We start from the raw sequence: 16,879 nt of genomic DNA, 5'->3' as shown, positions 1-16,879 counted from the left end.
TCTGAACTGTCAGCACAGAGCCTGATGCGGGGCTCTAACTCACAAGTGGTGAGTGTCAGAGCCAAAGTCTGACATTTAACCAACTGAGCCCCCCAGGCTCCCCAGGCTTATTTATTTTTAATTCACTTAATCCCCTATAACAAACCCATGACACAGGTATTCTATAGTTTGGAACTCAGAGAGATTGAGAAACTTGTCTATACTCACTATAATCTTTGAGTTAGGCCAAGGCAGAGATAAGATTCAACTACTTTATATTTTCCACTATCTTACAGGACCTGTCATAACTCAACTACCATGTAATCTAATCTCTGACCCTCCCCCCGCCCCTGCTCCCCCCTCCAAGCGCATTCTACTAGCCGAAGTTACACCACTTTCACAGACTCAAAACAAAACAAACAAAAAGCACATTACCTTCCAAGGCAGCCCACTCCTCAAATCTACTCCAAATTAACTTCTCAATCCCTTCAACCACACCTCAGATGGCATCATTTCAAGTCCCTGAGCGTTCCATCCCTTGAATACCCTCTACCAACATGCCTTTTAAGACAGGGCAACAGTGCACAGAGAATGAGTATTCCGTTATGGCCCAATCATCTCAAAAGAGAGAACAGAACACCTATATCAAAGCAATCCAAACTTCCTTTACTCTTTTGGGCAGCCACATCACCAACGATTCTTGCTTGGTTTACATTCAAGGAAAATTGTTCTTCAATTTACAATTACTGTTAAGGAATCTATTTCTTGAGTTCTTCACATCTAAGTACAGTTCTTTATTCTGGTTAAATTTCACTTTTATTGGCCAATGGCCTTCCCAACTAATGATTTCTGGATTTTGACTTATCATCTGAAACCATCCTCATACTTCAGTTTTAACTCATTTGCAAAATTATTCACCGCGTCACCACCGCCCCCATATGATAAATGCCTTATTAACAAAGTGGTGAATAGGAGAAGAGAGAACTCTAAAATATGTCCCTGGGGATCTCTGTCCAAGGTACAATTCATGCCTTCCTCAGTCTCCTTAGGATACAGCTATTAAATTAGCTGTCTATTAAATTACATGTCTATGAAATTATAAAACTGTCTATCCATATGCTTATTCGTTGACATTTCTCCATATCCTCTTCAAGCATGGCAGACTTTTTCAAATATCTTATAGATATACATCACACCTATTACACTACCCTGATCTACAAGTTCAATAAACCTATCAAAAAAAGAAGGAATGAAAGAGAAGCAAAAGTGACTTGTTCCTAAAGAAATTATGCTAACACACAGTGATCAGTGTTTTTCTCATGCTCCAACAAAAAACAGAAGAACACTACTGAGCAAAAGACAGAATCTGACCCCATAATTTAATCAAAGACAATAATTTGTAAGGACAAAAAGAGTGGAATTTCGTATTCGAGTGACAAAAACAGGAATATTATTACAGTTCCTCATTAATACAAATGACATTTATTACAAACATTTATATTTCCAGTTGGTACCACTTTCATCTGCAAAGATAAATTTCATATGTGCTTTCAGTTATTCTTATGCCTTTCAGTTATTACAATGTTTCTCATATTATCCAAATAAAATCTGTTGAGGAAGAATAAATGTTATTAATCTGAACATATTAAATAAAAACACAATAGTTCTTGTGGAATATTAACTGCTGGAAAGGTCATGTATGAAACCACACTGGCCTGATTCTAAATGTCAGTGTTTCAGAGTTACAAGAAACGTGGGGTATCCGTTTACAATTACCTCCTTTTACAGGTGAAGACACTGAGGGTTTTCGGAGATGGAATGATTTGACCAAGCTCACAAAACTAATTCTGGCATGGCTGGGCAGAAAAGTAGCATCGACTCAGGGGCTGTTGGTAATATTTCACAAAACCCTGTCTTTAAAAATAATATAAAAGAAGAAAACAAATATTTTCTTACCAGCTGCACTTCACCAAAAGCACCTCTCCCAATCACTTTTACAACATCATAGTCTTCTGCCTTCATCTGTAGACCTCTGATTTTTTTCACAATTTTCTCATCTGCAATAAAAAAGATTACATTTATAAACAATACTTTACAATAATCACCATATTTGTAAACAAATTTTCATTTCAAGAAACTGGGATTAGTTTTTAGCTAAATCTGTCAGTTTTCAAAGGTTGCTATTTAAAAAGCTAAGATACATATTAACTCTACATGAAAGAACCAAAATGCTATGGTTTATTAACACACATAAAACAAACAGTACTGACAACCAAAAAGTAAGAATTAAGCTATTCTGTTGCTTGACAAGATGACAGCTGAACAGTGAGGATCCACGCGTCCTAGCAGTGCATTCTGAATCACGGCAGAGAGCTGCTATGAAATTACTTGCAAGGCTAATCTTAGTAATAAATTTTCATAGTCTACTTCTTTGGGAAGTAGTAATCACATGTTGTAGATATAGTATCTAAAGACAAGATTGTTTAATCATGAAAATAGCCCAGTCTCTAACAATTCCAACTTAAAAAGCTTACTATGATGATATAAAGTGTGTATTAGATTATTTTGAGAATTTATTCTTAGAATTCAACCTCATTTACACCTTCACTCCAACATCAATACTGGCAAATATTAAGTTACTGTATATATGACAATAATTGTTATCGCATTATCTTTCATTACCTAGACCGACATGTCTACATTCATACAAACATAAGGCTCATTAAGTCTCCTAAGTAGTATAAATCTAAGTCTTAAAATTGTTGGTATTAATTTAAAAGTTCTCTTTGAACTGCCATAAATAACCTGTGCTAAACTCAGTCTGAATAATTTATATAAAATCTTGAACTTTAACATACTGCAACTAGATCTGCAGTTTTTCTTTAAAAATAAAGAATGCTAGCATTTAAATGAACCAACTAGCAAACTAAATAGTTTATAGACTATAATATTAATCAAACATAAATCTCTTATCAAAAGTATAGTTATAGGATCAAATATGAAGGTTACTCACATCTATTTAAGAAATTATCTATATTCTTGTTTTTCCTCAAAGCAGGAAAATCCAAATCAAGGACCAAGGAATTTAAGCCATCCTGTTTAACAAAAAATTAAAAAAAGGAAAAAGAAAGTTGTTACAATTTCCAAGTATTAAAAAAAAGTCTTTAAATTTTATATGTTGTTCTTGCTAAATAAATATCAATCTACTTTGATATGAAATTGTCCAATGGTTCCATATCCAACAGTTTTAACTCATTTCCTAACTTCTGCCAGAGAATATTATGAATGATTGTATCATGTTTTCCTTTGTTATTTTAGCCAGTAGAAAAATATCAGTTTAAAATATGCACCCACTATTATTTCTGCTAGTCAGATGTCTTCCTTTCTCTCTTTAAATGCCCAGTAAAACTTCACCACGCTTTTTTGACTTTAAGAAATGCACACAGGGGCGCCTGGGTGGCTTAGTAGGTTGAGCATCTGACACTTGATTTTGGCTCAGGTCATGATCCCAGGGTCGTGGGATCGAGCCTCATGATGGGCTCTGTGCTGAGCATAGAACTGTTAAAATTTTTCTCTCTCTCTCCCTCCCTCCGTTCTCCCTCTTTCCCTCTCTCCCCCCCTCTCTCTCTGCCTCTGTTCCCCATTCACTCTCTCTCTCTCTCTCTCTCTCTAAAATAAGAAAAAGAGAATCGCTTCTCGGCCTTTTGGCTAAGATCAAGTGTAAAATAAGAAAAAGAGAAAGAAATACACACAGACTAAAGAAATTAAGAAAATAATCCCATTTACAACTGCATCAAAAAGAATAAAATACCTAGGAATCAATTTAACCAAGGAGGTGAAAGACCTGCACACTGGAAACTGTAAGATATTCGTGAAAGAAACTGAAGAAGATACAAATAAATGGAAAGATATTCCCTACTTATGGATTAGAAGAGTTAATATTGTTAAAATGTCCATACTACCCAAGCAATCTGCAGATCCAATGCAATACCCATCAAAATTCCAATGGCATACTTCACAGAACTGTAACAAATAACTGTAAACTTTGTATGGAACCACAAAAGGTAACAAATAGTCAAAGCAGTTTTAAGAAGAACAAAGCTGGAGGGATCATCCTCCCAGATTTCAAACTATACCACAAAGCTATAATAATCAAAACAGTATGGTATTGGTACAAAAACAGACACACAGATCAATAAAAAGGAAAGTCCAGAAATAAACCAATACATATATGGACAATTAATCTTTGACAAAGGAGGAAGAACATATGATGGAGAAAGGACAGGCTCTTCAATAAATGGTGTTGGGAAAACTGGATGGCAACATGCAAAAGAATGAAACTAGACCACTGTCTTATACCACACACAGAAATTACCTTGAAATGCATTAAAAACTTGAACGTAAGACCTGAAACCATAAAATTCCTAGAAGAAAACATAGGCACTAAGCCTTTTAACATGGTTTCAGTGACATCTTTGTATGTATCTGACTCCAAAGGCAAGGGAAAGAGAAACAAAAATAAAGGACACTACATCAAACCAAAAAGCTTCTGCACAGAGAAGAAAACGTACTGAATGGGAGAAGATATCTGCAGACCACATATCTAATATGGGGTTAATATTCAAAATATATAAAGAAATCATACAACTCAACAACAACAAAAAGCCAAAAATTTGATTTAAGAAATGGGCAGAAGATCTGAAGAGACATTTCTCCAAAGACAGATAGTACATGAAAAGAGTTCAACATCACTAATAATTAAGGAAATACAAATCAAAACCACAATGAGAATTCACCTAATACATACTAGAATTACCAAAGAAAAGAAGTAACAAATGTTGGAGAAGATGTGGAGAAAAGGGAACCGTCACACACTGTTGATGAGATTGTAAAGTGATGCAGCCACTATGGAAAACAGTATGGAGATTCCTCAAAAAACTAAGAATAGAACTACAATATGAGACAGATATTCCACCTCTGAGTATTGATCTGAAGAATATGAAAACACCAATTTGAAAAAATATTTACAACCCTAAGCCAACTGCAGCATTATTTGCAATAGCCAAGATATGGAAACAACCTAAGTGTTTATCAACAGATGAATGGATAAAGAAGATAGTGTATATACAATGGAATACTACTCAGTTATAAAAATGAATGAAATTTTGCCATCTGCAATAACATGGATGGACTTTGAGGATATTGTGCTAAGTGAAATAAGTCAGAAAGAGAAATACCCTATGATTTCACTCATATGTGGAATCTAAAAAAACCCAAATGAACAAAATAAAACAAACGCAGACCAGTAGTTACCAGAAGGGAAGGGGGTGAGGGGTGGGGGGTAAACAAAATGGGTAAAGGGGGTCAATTGTATGGTGATGAATGATAACAAGACCCGTGGTGGTGATCACTTTGTAGTGCATACAAGATGTCAATTATAAAGCTGTACACCCGAAACTTATACCATAAAACAAAGAGAGAGAGAGAGAGAAAGAGAGAGAGAGAGAAAGAGAGAGAGAGAGAGAGAGAGAGAGAAAGAAAAGAAAAGAAAAGAAAAGAAAAGAAAAGAAAAGAAAGAAAGAGAAAGAAAGAAAGAAAGAAAGAAAGAAAGAAAGAAAGAAAGAAAGAAAGAAAGAAAGAAAGAAAGAAAAAGAAAGGAAGAAAGAAAAAAAGAAATACAACCTAAGGAAGTTCCCATTCATTTAACAAGCATTGATTTTTTTTTTTTTTTTGGCTTAATGCATACAAAGAACAGAACAGAAAAATCCAAAAATAAATATGACACTAACTATCCTTACACTCAGGGAACTCAGTCTCAAAAGTAAATTTCCCCTAAAAACATAAATACAGGAAAACACAATGTTCAGATTTCTTTTCAAGTTTTCTATATTTTCTCTACTTTTTACAAGCATACATTAAATTTATAGTCAAAATAAGAAAAAGTACATACATATAACTTGATGAGGGTTAAGAAAAACTAATAAGAAACAAAGTCTTTAATTACTCAAAGGATATGTCTATGAAGGTACCAATATTTCTAAAACACTACTGCATACACTGTCTCATCCCCAAGTAATTCTGAAGAGGGCATGAAGAAGTACTCTTCATTTTAAAATATAAAACTAAGGCTTAGATAGTAAGTGACTTTGATTTGTCCAAGTTCATGCCATTAGGAAATGACATAGCAAATACTACTTAAAACTTAAAGGTCCAATATACTTAACTCATCCCTGGTCTCAATGGCCAGACTAACACCAAGAGGAGCTTGGAAGAGTAAAGAAGGAGCTTAAAGAACTGAAGGATTGCTAAAAAATAAAACAGCAATTAAAAAGCCTTTTAGGAATGTGAGTATGGTGGAAAATGGGAAAATGAGAAAGGCAACTTGAGTTTTTAATTTACTAATTACAGAGAAACTGCACATCCTATGTTTATTTACCATTCAGTTATACTTCATATTTTTAATTTTCATTCTTCAAATATTTTGTTCACATTTTATGAAAATATTATTTAATAACAGAAAGGGCACAGGTGTTAAGAGTAAACTACAAAATTTTTTTACCAAAATTAAAATTCTTTATAACCCACTGATATCATCAATGCAGACACATAAAACAATCTTAATTCTCCTGAACTGAAAAAAAATACATTAAAAATAATAAATATTCAACTTCCAGTGAAGCTGAGATTATTCAAGTCACACTTTGAGATCCCACACATATATACACCCACAATTTCCCTCTCCAGGACAGATGAACTGCTTCAAGGATTCCAGCATTTTAGCATACTTGGCTATTTTTAACTACCAAATTATTGCTATATCTTTTGGGCATAATTTTGCTATTAGCAATAAATTTACTGGTTTAAAATGTAAAATCTGAATCACTTATTTTTTTAGGTATACCCATAATTAATGGCTTTAAATCAAAGAAAGGTGCATTTATTTGGAAAGCCTTCTTCTGTACCTCCATAACCTACCTCTACAAGAATTAAAAATTTTATCAGGCTCTGGGCTGATGGCTCAGAGCCTGGAACCTGTTTCCGATTCTGTGTCTCCCTCTCTCTCTGCCCCTCCCCCGTTCATGCTCTGTCTCTCTCTGTCCCAAAAATAAATAAACGTTGAAAAAAAAAAAATTTTTTTTAAAGAATTAAAAATTTTAATTGACGAGGCAAAAGCTCCTATTACAAGAAGAAATTTCTTCTTCTGGTTCAGAGACTTTCAAACAAATGGAATAGGAACACTTTATACAGATATGATAAAAGTAACTGCATTAAAATCTCCATCTACACATTGGGGTGCCTGGGTGGCTCAGTCAGTTGGGCGGCCGCCTTCGGCTCAGGTCATGATCTCGCGGTCTGTGGGTTATAGCGTCAGGCTCCGTGCTGGCAGCTCAGAGCCCAGAGCCTGCTTCCGATTCTGTCTCCCCCTCTCTCTCTCTGCCCCTCCCCCTGCTGTCTGTCTGTCTGTCTCTCTCAAATAATAAACATTAAAGAAAAAAATTAAAGTCTCCATCTACACATAACGATGAAAAAAGAAATCCTTTGGGAAAAACAAAAAAAGCTACAGCTTGACATTAATAAAAGGACTGAATTCCTGCTTATCCCACATCCTCCCTACAAGTTATCCCAAGAAGACGGAATCATGTAAAGATTAAATAGTCAAGAAGAAAATCTGGAAATAACTTATAAATGTTTCCCATAATATATCCTACCAGGGTAGAGTCAGAAAGCTTTTTCAGCAGTTGTTCAACTCATCAGTAATACCATTTTGGTTTTCTTAAGCCATTTTTAAAGATCAAATAATACCTCACCTGTGCATTGTTTTTTTTTTATATAGCATTTATTTTTGAATAATACTAGAATACTTTAATCTGCTAATAATTTATATCCGAAGAAAATGTATGGGGTAATATATATTTTAAAATGTACATTTATACTTGAGGTTTTATATTTATAAATTTTCACATCTGAAATGTATTCTATTTAGTATCACTTATTAAGGAGCAAATTATGCATTTTTTTAAGACACCAGTATTTTCAGTATATGAAATTAATACTGAGATCCAATGGCTAGGTTAGCTCAGACTTAAAAACCTGTGGCTATGATCGTCCTTGTTATGTACTTTCATACAAAGCCCAGGCAGTGAGATTTTTTTTTCAGTGTCTGTGATTTCAACAGATTCCCTTTGTAGAAAGTGATACTAAGCTGAGATTAAAAAAAAAAAAAAAAAAAAGTTTTTTTAAAGAATAAAACTGAAAGAAAAGCCTACTACCAAAACTCCAAAGCAATGAACAAAAGTAACACTACTTGTCCCTTTCATCACTTCCAAGTGCATATAAATGACAGGACCACATTTAAAAGAGCATTCAAAAACAAAACAAAACAAACAAAAAAGAAAAACCACCTACCACTGCCAAAAAATATTCAAGGGCCAAAGAGAAAAATGCCAAATAATGAATAGGAACTAAAGGCACAAATATATAGAAGATTTAAGGGCAGGGAGCAGTAAAACCAATGGCGGAAAATTAAAAGGGCCTTGATGTGGTAAAGAACCAAAACCAGACTGATTACTGGGAAAACAGTAGCTAGAACGAAAATCTCAGCCCCAAAAGAAATTGAAAGAAGTCTTACTGCCCAAGTTCTATACAAAACTGCACAACTAGGGAAGTCAGATACAGCTTTCAATCAAGTCCTGAGCTAACCTCCGAAAACCTGCCCGGTTACTAAATCCTCCACATCTCTAATATTACTGGCCGAGAAAACATGAATCTCCTCCAGTACTGGACTGTGGTTATCTACATGTGAAAAGTTAACATCAGAGGCAGAGGAAGGCAGAGAACAGTGCATTATACTACTGCCTTCCTGAACAAATAGGTACAAGCCAACACCCAATTTTTCCCATTATAATGATCATGGTGGAAAATATATATGTAATGGCTTATTTTCCTAACTTTTCCTGAATGCAGAGCCATTAAAATTTTAAATGCCAAGAAAGAATGAAGTGCTGGACTTGATTTCACTTTCACTATAAACTGCCCCTAAATATCTGTTTTAAAATATCCAAATAAATGGGGCGCCTGGGTGGCTGAGTCGCTTAAGTGTCTTTCAGCTAAGGTCACTTTCAGCCCAGGGTTTGTGAGTTCAAGCCCTTCATTGGGCTCTCTGCTGTCACCGAGCCTGCCTCAGATTCTCTGTGCCCCTCTCCTGCTTGTGCTCTCTTTCTCTCTCAAAATAAACTTTAAAATAAAATAAAGTAAAATAAAATATCCAAATAAAATGCATTCCTCCCCTCTACTCCCCCAAAAGGAACAAGTTTGGAAAGACTTCACCAACTGGGAGTGCCTGAAGTGATAAGCAAAATGATAGAGACACTATGCTAGGAATTTCAATTGTTAAATGCAGCCCAAAATATCCTTTAACTGAAAATTGTATAAAATTATGAGTTGTCAGCATATGGATAGTATTTTTTAACTGGGTAAGATCACTAAAGGAGTATAGACAAATAAAAAAGGACCAAGGGACTGAGTCCTGGGATATACCAACATTAAGAGAATGAGAAGAGGGGACAAAGAAGGAACCAATAAAGGAAGAAGAAAATCTACACTTGTGTTATCTTAGCAGCAAGAATGAGAGAGTGATACATACATAGTCAATGTGACTTGTTTCAAATATAGTTATTTAAGGCTGTGAATTTAGCAATGTGGAGGTCATCAGTTACTTTCATAAGAGCTATTTAAACTATAAATTTGTTATTTTCAAATCACCATTCATTACCTTCTTACTACTTCTGTTTTACTATGATTGCTGTACTCGCATTTAAAAAACAAAACAAAAACCTTCTTGAAGACATTATTTTGGGTTCACACTCACAGACCTTAAATAATACCTAGCATTCCAACTTGACCATAGTCAATATAGTATTTATTACTAACAAAAGGAAGTTTTCTAGACGTGTTTGTGCCATGTACTGTGCAATGCATTTTTACATGCAGTCAACATTTTAATCCTGATCACAAAATATAAGCTAGGTTACTACAGTTATACCCACATCAGTAGGCACAGAAACTAAAGTTATAAGGCAGGTTAAAACATCTGCCCAAGCCAACAGTTTACAAGTGACAGTATTAGAATTTTATGATACATTTATATTTTAAACATAACTGAACTTAATTAAAGTTATTCCTCTAATAGAACACTGAACAACATCCAGGTTTTAAAGTTAAGAGCACAAATGAATAGGAAACGTATTTTCTGTGTATCTGCTATACAGATAAGTAACCAGGAAATGTTATTTAAATGAATTCTTCATACATTTCCTCCTTCTGTTACTGCAACTCCAACTACAAATACAAAACTAAAAACTGTGGGACCAAAGAAATCCAACTTAGCAAATAAAATATAAATTTTTAAGCCACCCATATGCACGCGGAGAAACTTCTGAAACTTAAGTATACTCCGTATTATTTTTACACTATACCCTCTGTCTCACCTAGAAAAATCTAAGTCATATTAATAGATCTGCTATCATTGATCAACATCAGATGAGTAAAATCCTTAATGCTTATTTTACAATATTTAGTCTAAGATCTGTCACATTAAATTAAATAAACTAAATGTATCCTGTCACCTAACAAAAAAGAATCTTTAAAGAAAAAAAGGCATTGAGGAAAGTAAGAAATAAGAATACTGGGTGAAAGTGTCTCACACACATTTTGCATCCTATAAATTAACTTCACTATATAAACTTGAGTAGCTAACTTAACGAAGCATAAGAGAAATTTTCCTATTTGCTTATATATATTTTCAACTACCTATAGTTACCATAAAATGAGTTCTTAAAACTCCCTACTGCCTTAAAACAATATATATGGTACATTAATGAAGTAATACTTTTCTAACAGTAACATTCATATTTAGAACACTTAAAGATGAGCAATTATGGGGCGCCTGGGTGGCTCATTTGGTTAAGTGACAGACTTCGGCTCAGGTCCTGCTCTCAAGGTTTGTGAGTCCGAGCCCTGTGATGGGCTCTGTCCTGACAGCTCAGAGCTTGGAGCCTGCTTCAGATTCTATGTCTCCCTTTCTCTCTGTCCCTCACCTGCTCGTGCCCTCTCTGTGTATCTCAAAAATAAACGTTAAAAAAAAAAAAAAAAAAAAGAGTAATTATATCAAAAACGTATTTAAAATCTGAACTCTGAATTGTAGGGGGAAGGAGAACCTCCTTGAACAAAGAATACAATTTCCACTGATACTAAGCCTTTTTTTTTTTTTTTTAAGAAAGAGAGACAGCGCGTGAACCATGGGAGAGGGGTAGAAGGAGAGAGAATCCTAAGCAGGCCCCAGGCTCAGCGTAGAGCCCAATGCTGAGCTTGGTCCCACAACCTTAGGTTCATGACCTGAGCAGAAATCAAAAACGGACATTAAACTGACTGAGCTACCCAGGCACCCGGATCTTAAGTCTTTCCAAAGTCTCTGTATTTGAACAGGTTCCTGATTTCTAGAGCCCTTTTTACCCTCACACACCAATGTGGCTCGGCACAGTATTCTTCCAGTTCCTGACTTTATTTACAATTTTGAGGTTTATATTTTGTTCATCATTTTTTTTACATTTTTTAAATACTGTGATAAAATATTATTTATCTTGATTAATGTCGGTTTGGGGCACCCGCTTCAGTTTTGTGCCTATGGCGAAGTGCCTCACAGACCTAAGCTTGGCCCCAGCCCTGGTGCTAAGAGACTGAAATCTCTGAGACACTCATGAACAATTTCGTATTTTAATTTTTTAAAACTGTGCAAAGAATCATAAGTTGATTTGATCAATGCTTTAGAAAAAGAATTAACCGAAATATTAAGTGCAGAGTTAATGGTGAGTATGCCGTGTTAATAAAGCAGCTACTGTATACAGACAGCTTGCGTACCAGACACGGTGGCAAACACTTTCTATAACATCACTTCATGTAATTCACTGAATTTTCCAAGTAGACTGTAGAAGTAGGTGTTATTAACATCATTTTTTTTAATTGAAGAAATTAAACTTAGAGAACTTCTCAGAATCGCACAGTTAGAAAATAGCAGGGTTGGGATTGGGTTCAATGCTCCTTCGAGTAATTACTAGTTTGTTTGTTTTTTAAATTTATTTTGAGAGAGAAAGCGAAAAAGTGGGATCTGAGGAGGGACAGAGAAAGAGAAGAGAGAGAATCCCAAGCAGGCTCGGTGTTGTCAGCAAGGAGCCCAACATGGGGCTCGATCTCACAAACTATGAGATCATGACCTGAGCCCAAGTCAAGAGTAGGCCGTTTAACCAACTGAGCTACCCAGGAGCCCCAGTAATTATTAGTATTTTTAGTATTTTAACTAAGTTCTAAATTTTTTCTTCTAAAAATATTAAATCAATAGGAAGATATGAATCAAAGTACTATGCATAACGTAGTATATTGTTCAGAAACACATGAATAAAATTAAGATCAAATTGTACTTGTATTACTGTACTTTGGTTTATAAATCAAAATTGTATATCTTTTCTTCTAAAAATAAAGTTTTCCTCCTCAAGGAATATATAGTATTTTACTACTCCCTATAGAATAAAACAGAAAATCAGTTTCTTTCCTCCTCATTACAAAATATCAGAAAAGTTGTGGCGCCTGGGTGGCTCAGTCGGTTAAGTGGCTGACTGTGGCTCAGGACATGATCTCGCGGTTCGTGAGTTTGAGCCCCATGTCCAGCTCTGTGCTGACAGCTGGGAGCCTGGGGCCTGCTTCGGATTCTGTGTCTCCCTCTCTCTCTGCACTGTCTCCCCCATTCATGCTCTGTCTCTCTCAAAAATTAATAAACATTAAAAAAATATTTTTTTGAATTATCATGATAGTTAATACATCATCTGATTGAATCCTATTCCTAATTTAACACTGGTATTCAGTTGAAAAACTACTAGCAGATAAAATTAAAGTTGTTATTCTAATACTGACTGTAGATAAATCAAACTTAAAAAATATTTTGCGTATCTGTTACTCACAAAATTAAGTACTATACATAGACTTTGGGACACGCCCCACTAAAAAAAACTCCGCCCATTCAAGGTAACAAATATATACAAAGAAAATAATTAGTATTATTAAGAATAGAAATGTTGGAGATGATAATGGCCAATAACACAAAGCAATGTTTATTATATCTTTGTGGATGTATGCACAGAGAAAGCGAGAGAGTCAAGCCACTCTAACAATAGAGCTATGCCAGCAGTTTTCAAATTTTGAAGGTAAAGTTTTGTTTACCAGTGCCTTCTTTACTAGAAGGTAAAACAACTTGAGTCACATTTTCACTCAAAGACTAAGAACAATCCTCCAAATCTGTTTCCAGTCAATTGTTTAGTTAATTATACAAACAGAACCATCTCCTTCATTTTATAACTAGAAGTCTGCCCATATGATTTCCACCCACCAAGAACCTAAATATAGATCATTTCCGCAAGTTGTGAAATTAAAATTTAAGCTTCATCTCCAAACAGACCTTATCCATTTGATCCATCAATCACTCAATAAATGTTAGTTATTTTTATTTCCAGAATTTTCAATACCACCCAAATAGATATTTTGCATTCAGAGATTACATTCAAGAGATGTAGGGGCATAAAGTGCTTTATATTTGGCTTTTTCATCTAAGCCTATCAGCACATCTTTGATGCTAACAGATGGAACCCAAAACAGTTCCATTACTGGGGCGCCTGGGTGGCTCAGTTGGTTAAGCATCCAGCTTCGGCTCAGGTCATGATCTCATGGTTCGTGAGTTTGAGCCCCGCGTTGGGCTCTGTGCTGACAGCTCAGAGCCTAGAGACTGCTTCAGATTCTGTGTCTCCCTCTCTCTCTGCCCCTCCCCCACTCATGCTCTGTCTCTCTCTGCCTCTCAAAAATAAATTTAAAAAACATTAAAAAAAAAGTTACATTACTAACTTAATGTGTTCCATAAAGAAAACTATTTTACTTCTTTAAATTTCATTTTCAACATCAGTATAATACAACATCTAAATCGCAGGGCTAGTCTGACAACTAATCATGTATTGTTTATAAAGCCAAGTGAAACAAAGGTTAAATCTGAAAATGACTAGTCACTATACCTATTTTTTGTTATGAATGTACTTACATTGTAATCCACTTAACAAACTCTTTTTATTCCCAAGTAGTTTTCAATCTTCAACTTTATACAGCTTGAAATTTTATTTCAGCCAATTAAAATCTAGGAATGATGACCTACAACACATAAGTGTTAGGAGCAACATTTTGATAGCAAGAAATTCAAAGCAACCTAAAAATTTGGTAAAGAAATACTAAGATTTTATTAAGGCTTGTGAGAGCTATATTAAGCAACCATTAAAAATGATGGTTATAAAGATTATGTAAAAACTAATATAAAATATTAATGCTAAAAGAAAGCACAGAATATATTGAACGTATGATCATTCTACTTAAGGGAGTACGCATATGAAAAACTTTGGAAATGCAACAAAGTAAATATAGAAATGTGATATGATCATGGAGTTATGTGGTTTTGTTCTTTTCTTCCCCTAAATTCTAACATTTTTTTTGAGGTACATTTTGTAACTGATAATATAGTATAAAATCTAAGTGTTCACTAAGTGTTCAAGATACAAAGTACTAAAGAACACACTTTAACAAATTTAGATTTCAAAAAAGTTACTCATTTATTACCTCTAGCTTTCCTCATTTCTACTGAAACATGTCCTATTTTAAATTCTAAAACTTTTCACTGTTCTGCCTCCTACAAATCATATGTTCTTTTTCTCCCTGAGAGCTCTCTGGAATTCAAATAAATGTTGCTTCTACCCAAAGCTTGAACAGGAATTTTTATAGTGGCTAACAGATTAATTTGGGAAGACTGGACTTTCCATCCAAAAAGCAAGGTGGGTTGCTCCATCAACTTAAATTCTCTATTTCCTACAATAAAATATTATTTACATATATTCTATATATTTCTTGTCCAGCCTCCTCCTAAGTATTTTACATTTTTGTGGTTATTATCACATTTAACTAGGTTGGGCATGTGAAGGACACCGAGCTCCTTTGAGAAAAAGATTTTTAATTTTTTTTAATGTTTGTTCATTTTTGAGAGACAGAATGTGAGCAGGGATGGGGCGGAGAGAGAGGGAGACACAAAATCCGAAGCAGGCTCCAGGCTCTGAGCTGTCAGCACAGAGCTCCACGCAGGGCTCAAACCCATGAATTACGAGATCTTGACCTGAGCCGAAGTCAGACGCTTAACCGACTGAGCCACCCAGGCACCCCGAGAACAAAATTTTAAACGTTCCCAAATGAAACATATTTGATATACCCCATTTCTTACTAATTAATGTTCAAATACATATTAGGTAATTAAAAACAAATGTGATTTCCTTAAAATTCTGTTTAAAACTTGTACAGAAAAGTAGTATAAACTTCATGAAAAACATGAATGAGGGGTGTGGGGCCGGTGAACTTTATACTCCAGAACCCCCCTCATCCTGACTCAGGTGCTAATTATTACATCATAAGATAAAAATGAGTAAGTAATTCCTCTTCAAGTTTGCTAAATTTCAACCAAGGTTTTCTATTACAAAAACATCCTCCACTTTTAAATTCTTGTGTTTGAAATGCTGGCAGGGAAGGGGTAACGTGAAGTCATATAACCTTATACTCTGTATCACATTTCCCAGGTGAAGAAAAATACGTTTCTTATAACTCTTAAACTTAGATGAGAAGTGGACAACTGAACTGCTGGGTGAATGAGATGGAATGAAAGGAATTTCAAACACAACACTTATCCTTGCCTATTATTAGAATTTGGTATGTCACTAGCTCCTAGTAGTATTTTTTTAAACTATAGACATTTAAACCTCTCATTTATTTTATTATTTTTTTAATGTTTATTTATTTTTGAGAGAGAGAGAGAGAGAGACAGAGCCCTAGCGGGTGAGGGCCAGAGAGAGAGGGAGGCACAGAATGTGAAGCAGGCTCCAGGCTCTGAGCTGTCAGCACAGAGCCTGACGAGGGCTCGAACTCATGAACCATGAGATCATGGCCTGAGCCAAAGTCAGACGCTTAACCACCTAAGTCACCCAGGCACCCCTAAACCTTTCATTTTATATCCCACATAAAAGCAATCATTGGAAATATTCCAATCACATCATTATTCTGACACATATAATATCCTCAGTTTTCCAGTCAAATATTAATCACATCTAAATAATAAACTTCTGAAGGCATAACAAAGTTTACAAACCAAGCTCTCATGAAAATCAGAGGGCAAAAATATATACCCACAAATCACATTAGGACATCAATGTACATTGAGCACCAACTCTGTGCCGAGGGAAGTCACTTTCTTTCTCATTTGATTCTCATAAAAACCCCCACTGTGAAAAGGAATGTAGATAATGGAGAAAAGCTTTTGGACAGAGCCATTTAGCTACATAACAGAAGCAGAAGTTCTAACCAGAAGCAGCTATTTCTACTCCCCATACAACTACTACTAGAAAAGAACAAAATAAAATGTGTTTGTAAAGTATACACCCTTTTCCTTCTAATTATATATGTAACTCTGCAGGCTCAGTGGCCCCATACTTTTACTGAAAAAGTAAAATATTCTTCTCAACAGGGGCGCCTGAGTGGCTCAGTCGGTTGAGCGTCCGACTTCGGCTCAGGTCATGACCTCACGGTTCCTGAGTTCGAGCCCCGCATCGGGCCCTGTGCTGACGGCTCAGAGCCCGGAGCCTGCTTCGGATTCTGGGTCTCCCTCTCTCTCTGCCCCTCCCCCGCTCGCACTCTGTCTCTGTCTCTCAAAAATGAATAAATGTTAAAAAAAATTTTTTCTTTTTTAAATTTTTCTCAACAGAAACTACAGAAGCAAGGTATA

The 16,879-nt window shown here is 35.2% G+C and overlaps 1 protein-coding gene across 6 annotated transcripts in view; it reads right to left on the bottom strand.

Moving 5' to 3' along the window:
- Positions 1-16,879, bottom strand: part of ROCK2 (Rho associated coiled-coil containing protein kinase 2) — a 141,605-nt gene that overhangs the window by 79,934 nt on the left and 44,792 nt on the right. For all 6 annotated transcript variants that reach the window (XM_043604519.1, XM_043604517.1, XM_043604520.1 and 3 more), the window contains exons 2-3: positions 2,993-3,074; positions 1,936-2,036 (exon numbers count right to left, since the gene is read on the bottom strand). In XM_043604519.1, coding sequence (XP_043460454.1) covers positions 1,936-2,036; positions 2,993-3,074 — 183 coding nt within the window. The remainder of the gene's footprint in view (positions 1-1,935; positions 2,037-2,992; positions 3,075-16,879) is intronic.

Source organism: Prionailurus bengalensis, chromosome A3, assembly GCF_016509475.1.
Source record: "Prionailurus bengalensis isolate Pbe53 chromosome A3, Fcat_Pben_1.1_paternal_pri, whole genome shotgun sequence".
Taxonomy (NCBI): domain Eukaryota; kingdom Metazoa; phylum Chordata; class Mammalia; order Carnivora; family Felidae; genus Prionailurus; species Prionailurus bengalensis.
Note: the sequence above shows the minus strand (reverse complement) of the source record. Positions and strands in the feature narration are given on the sequence as shown.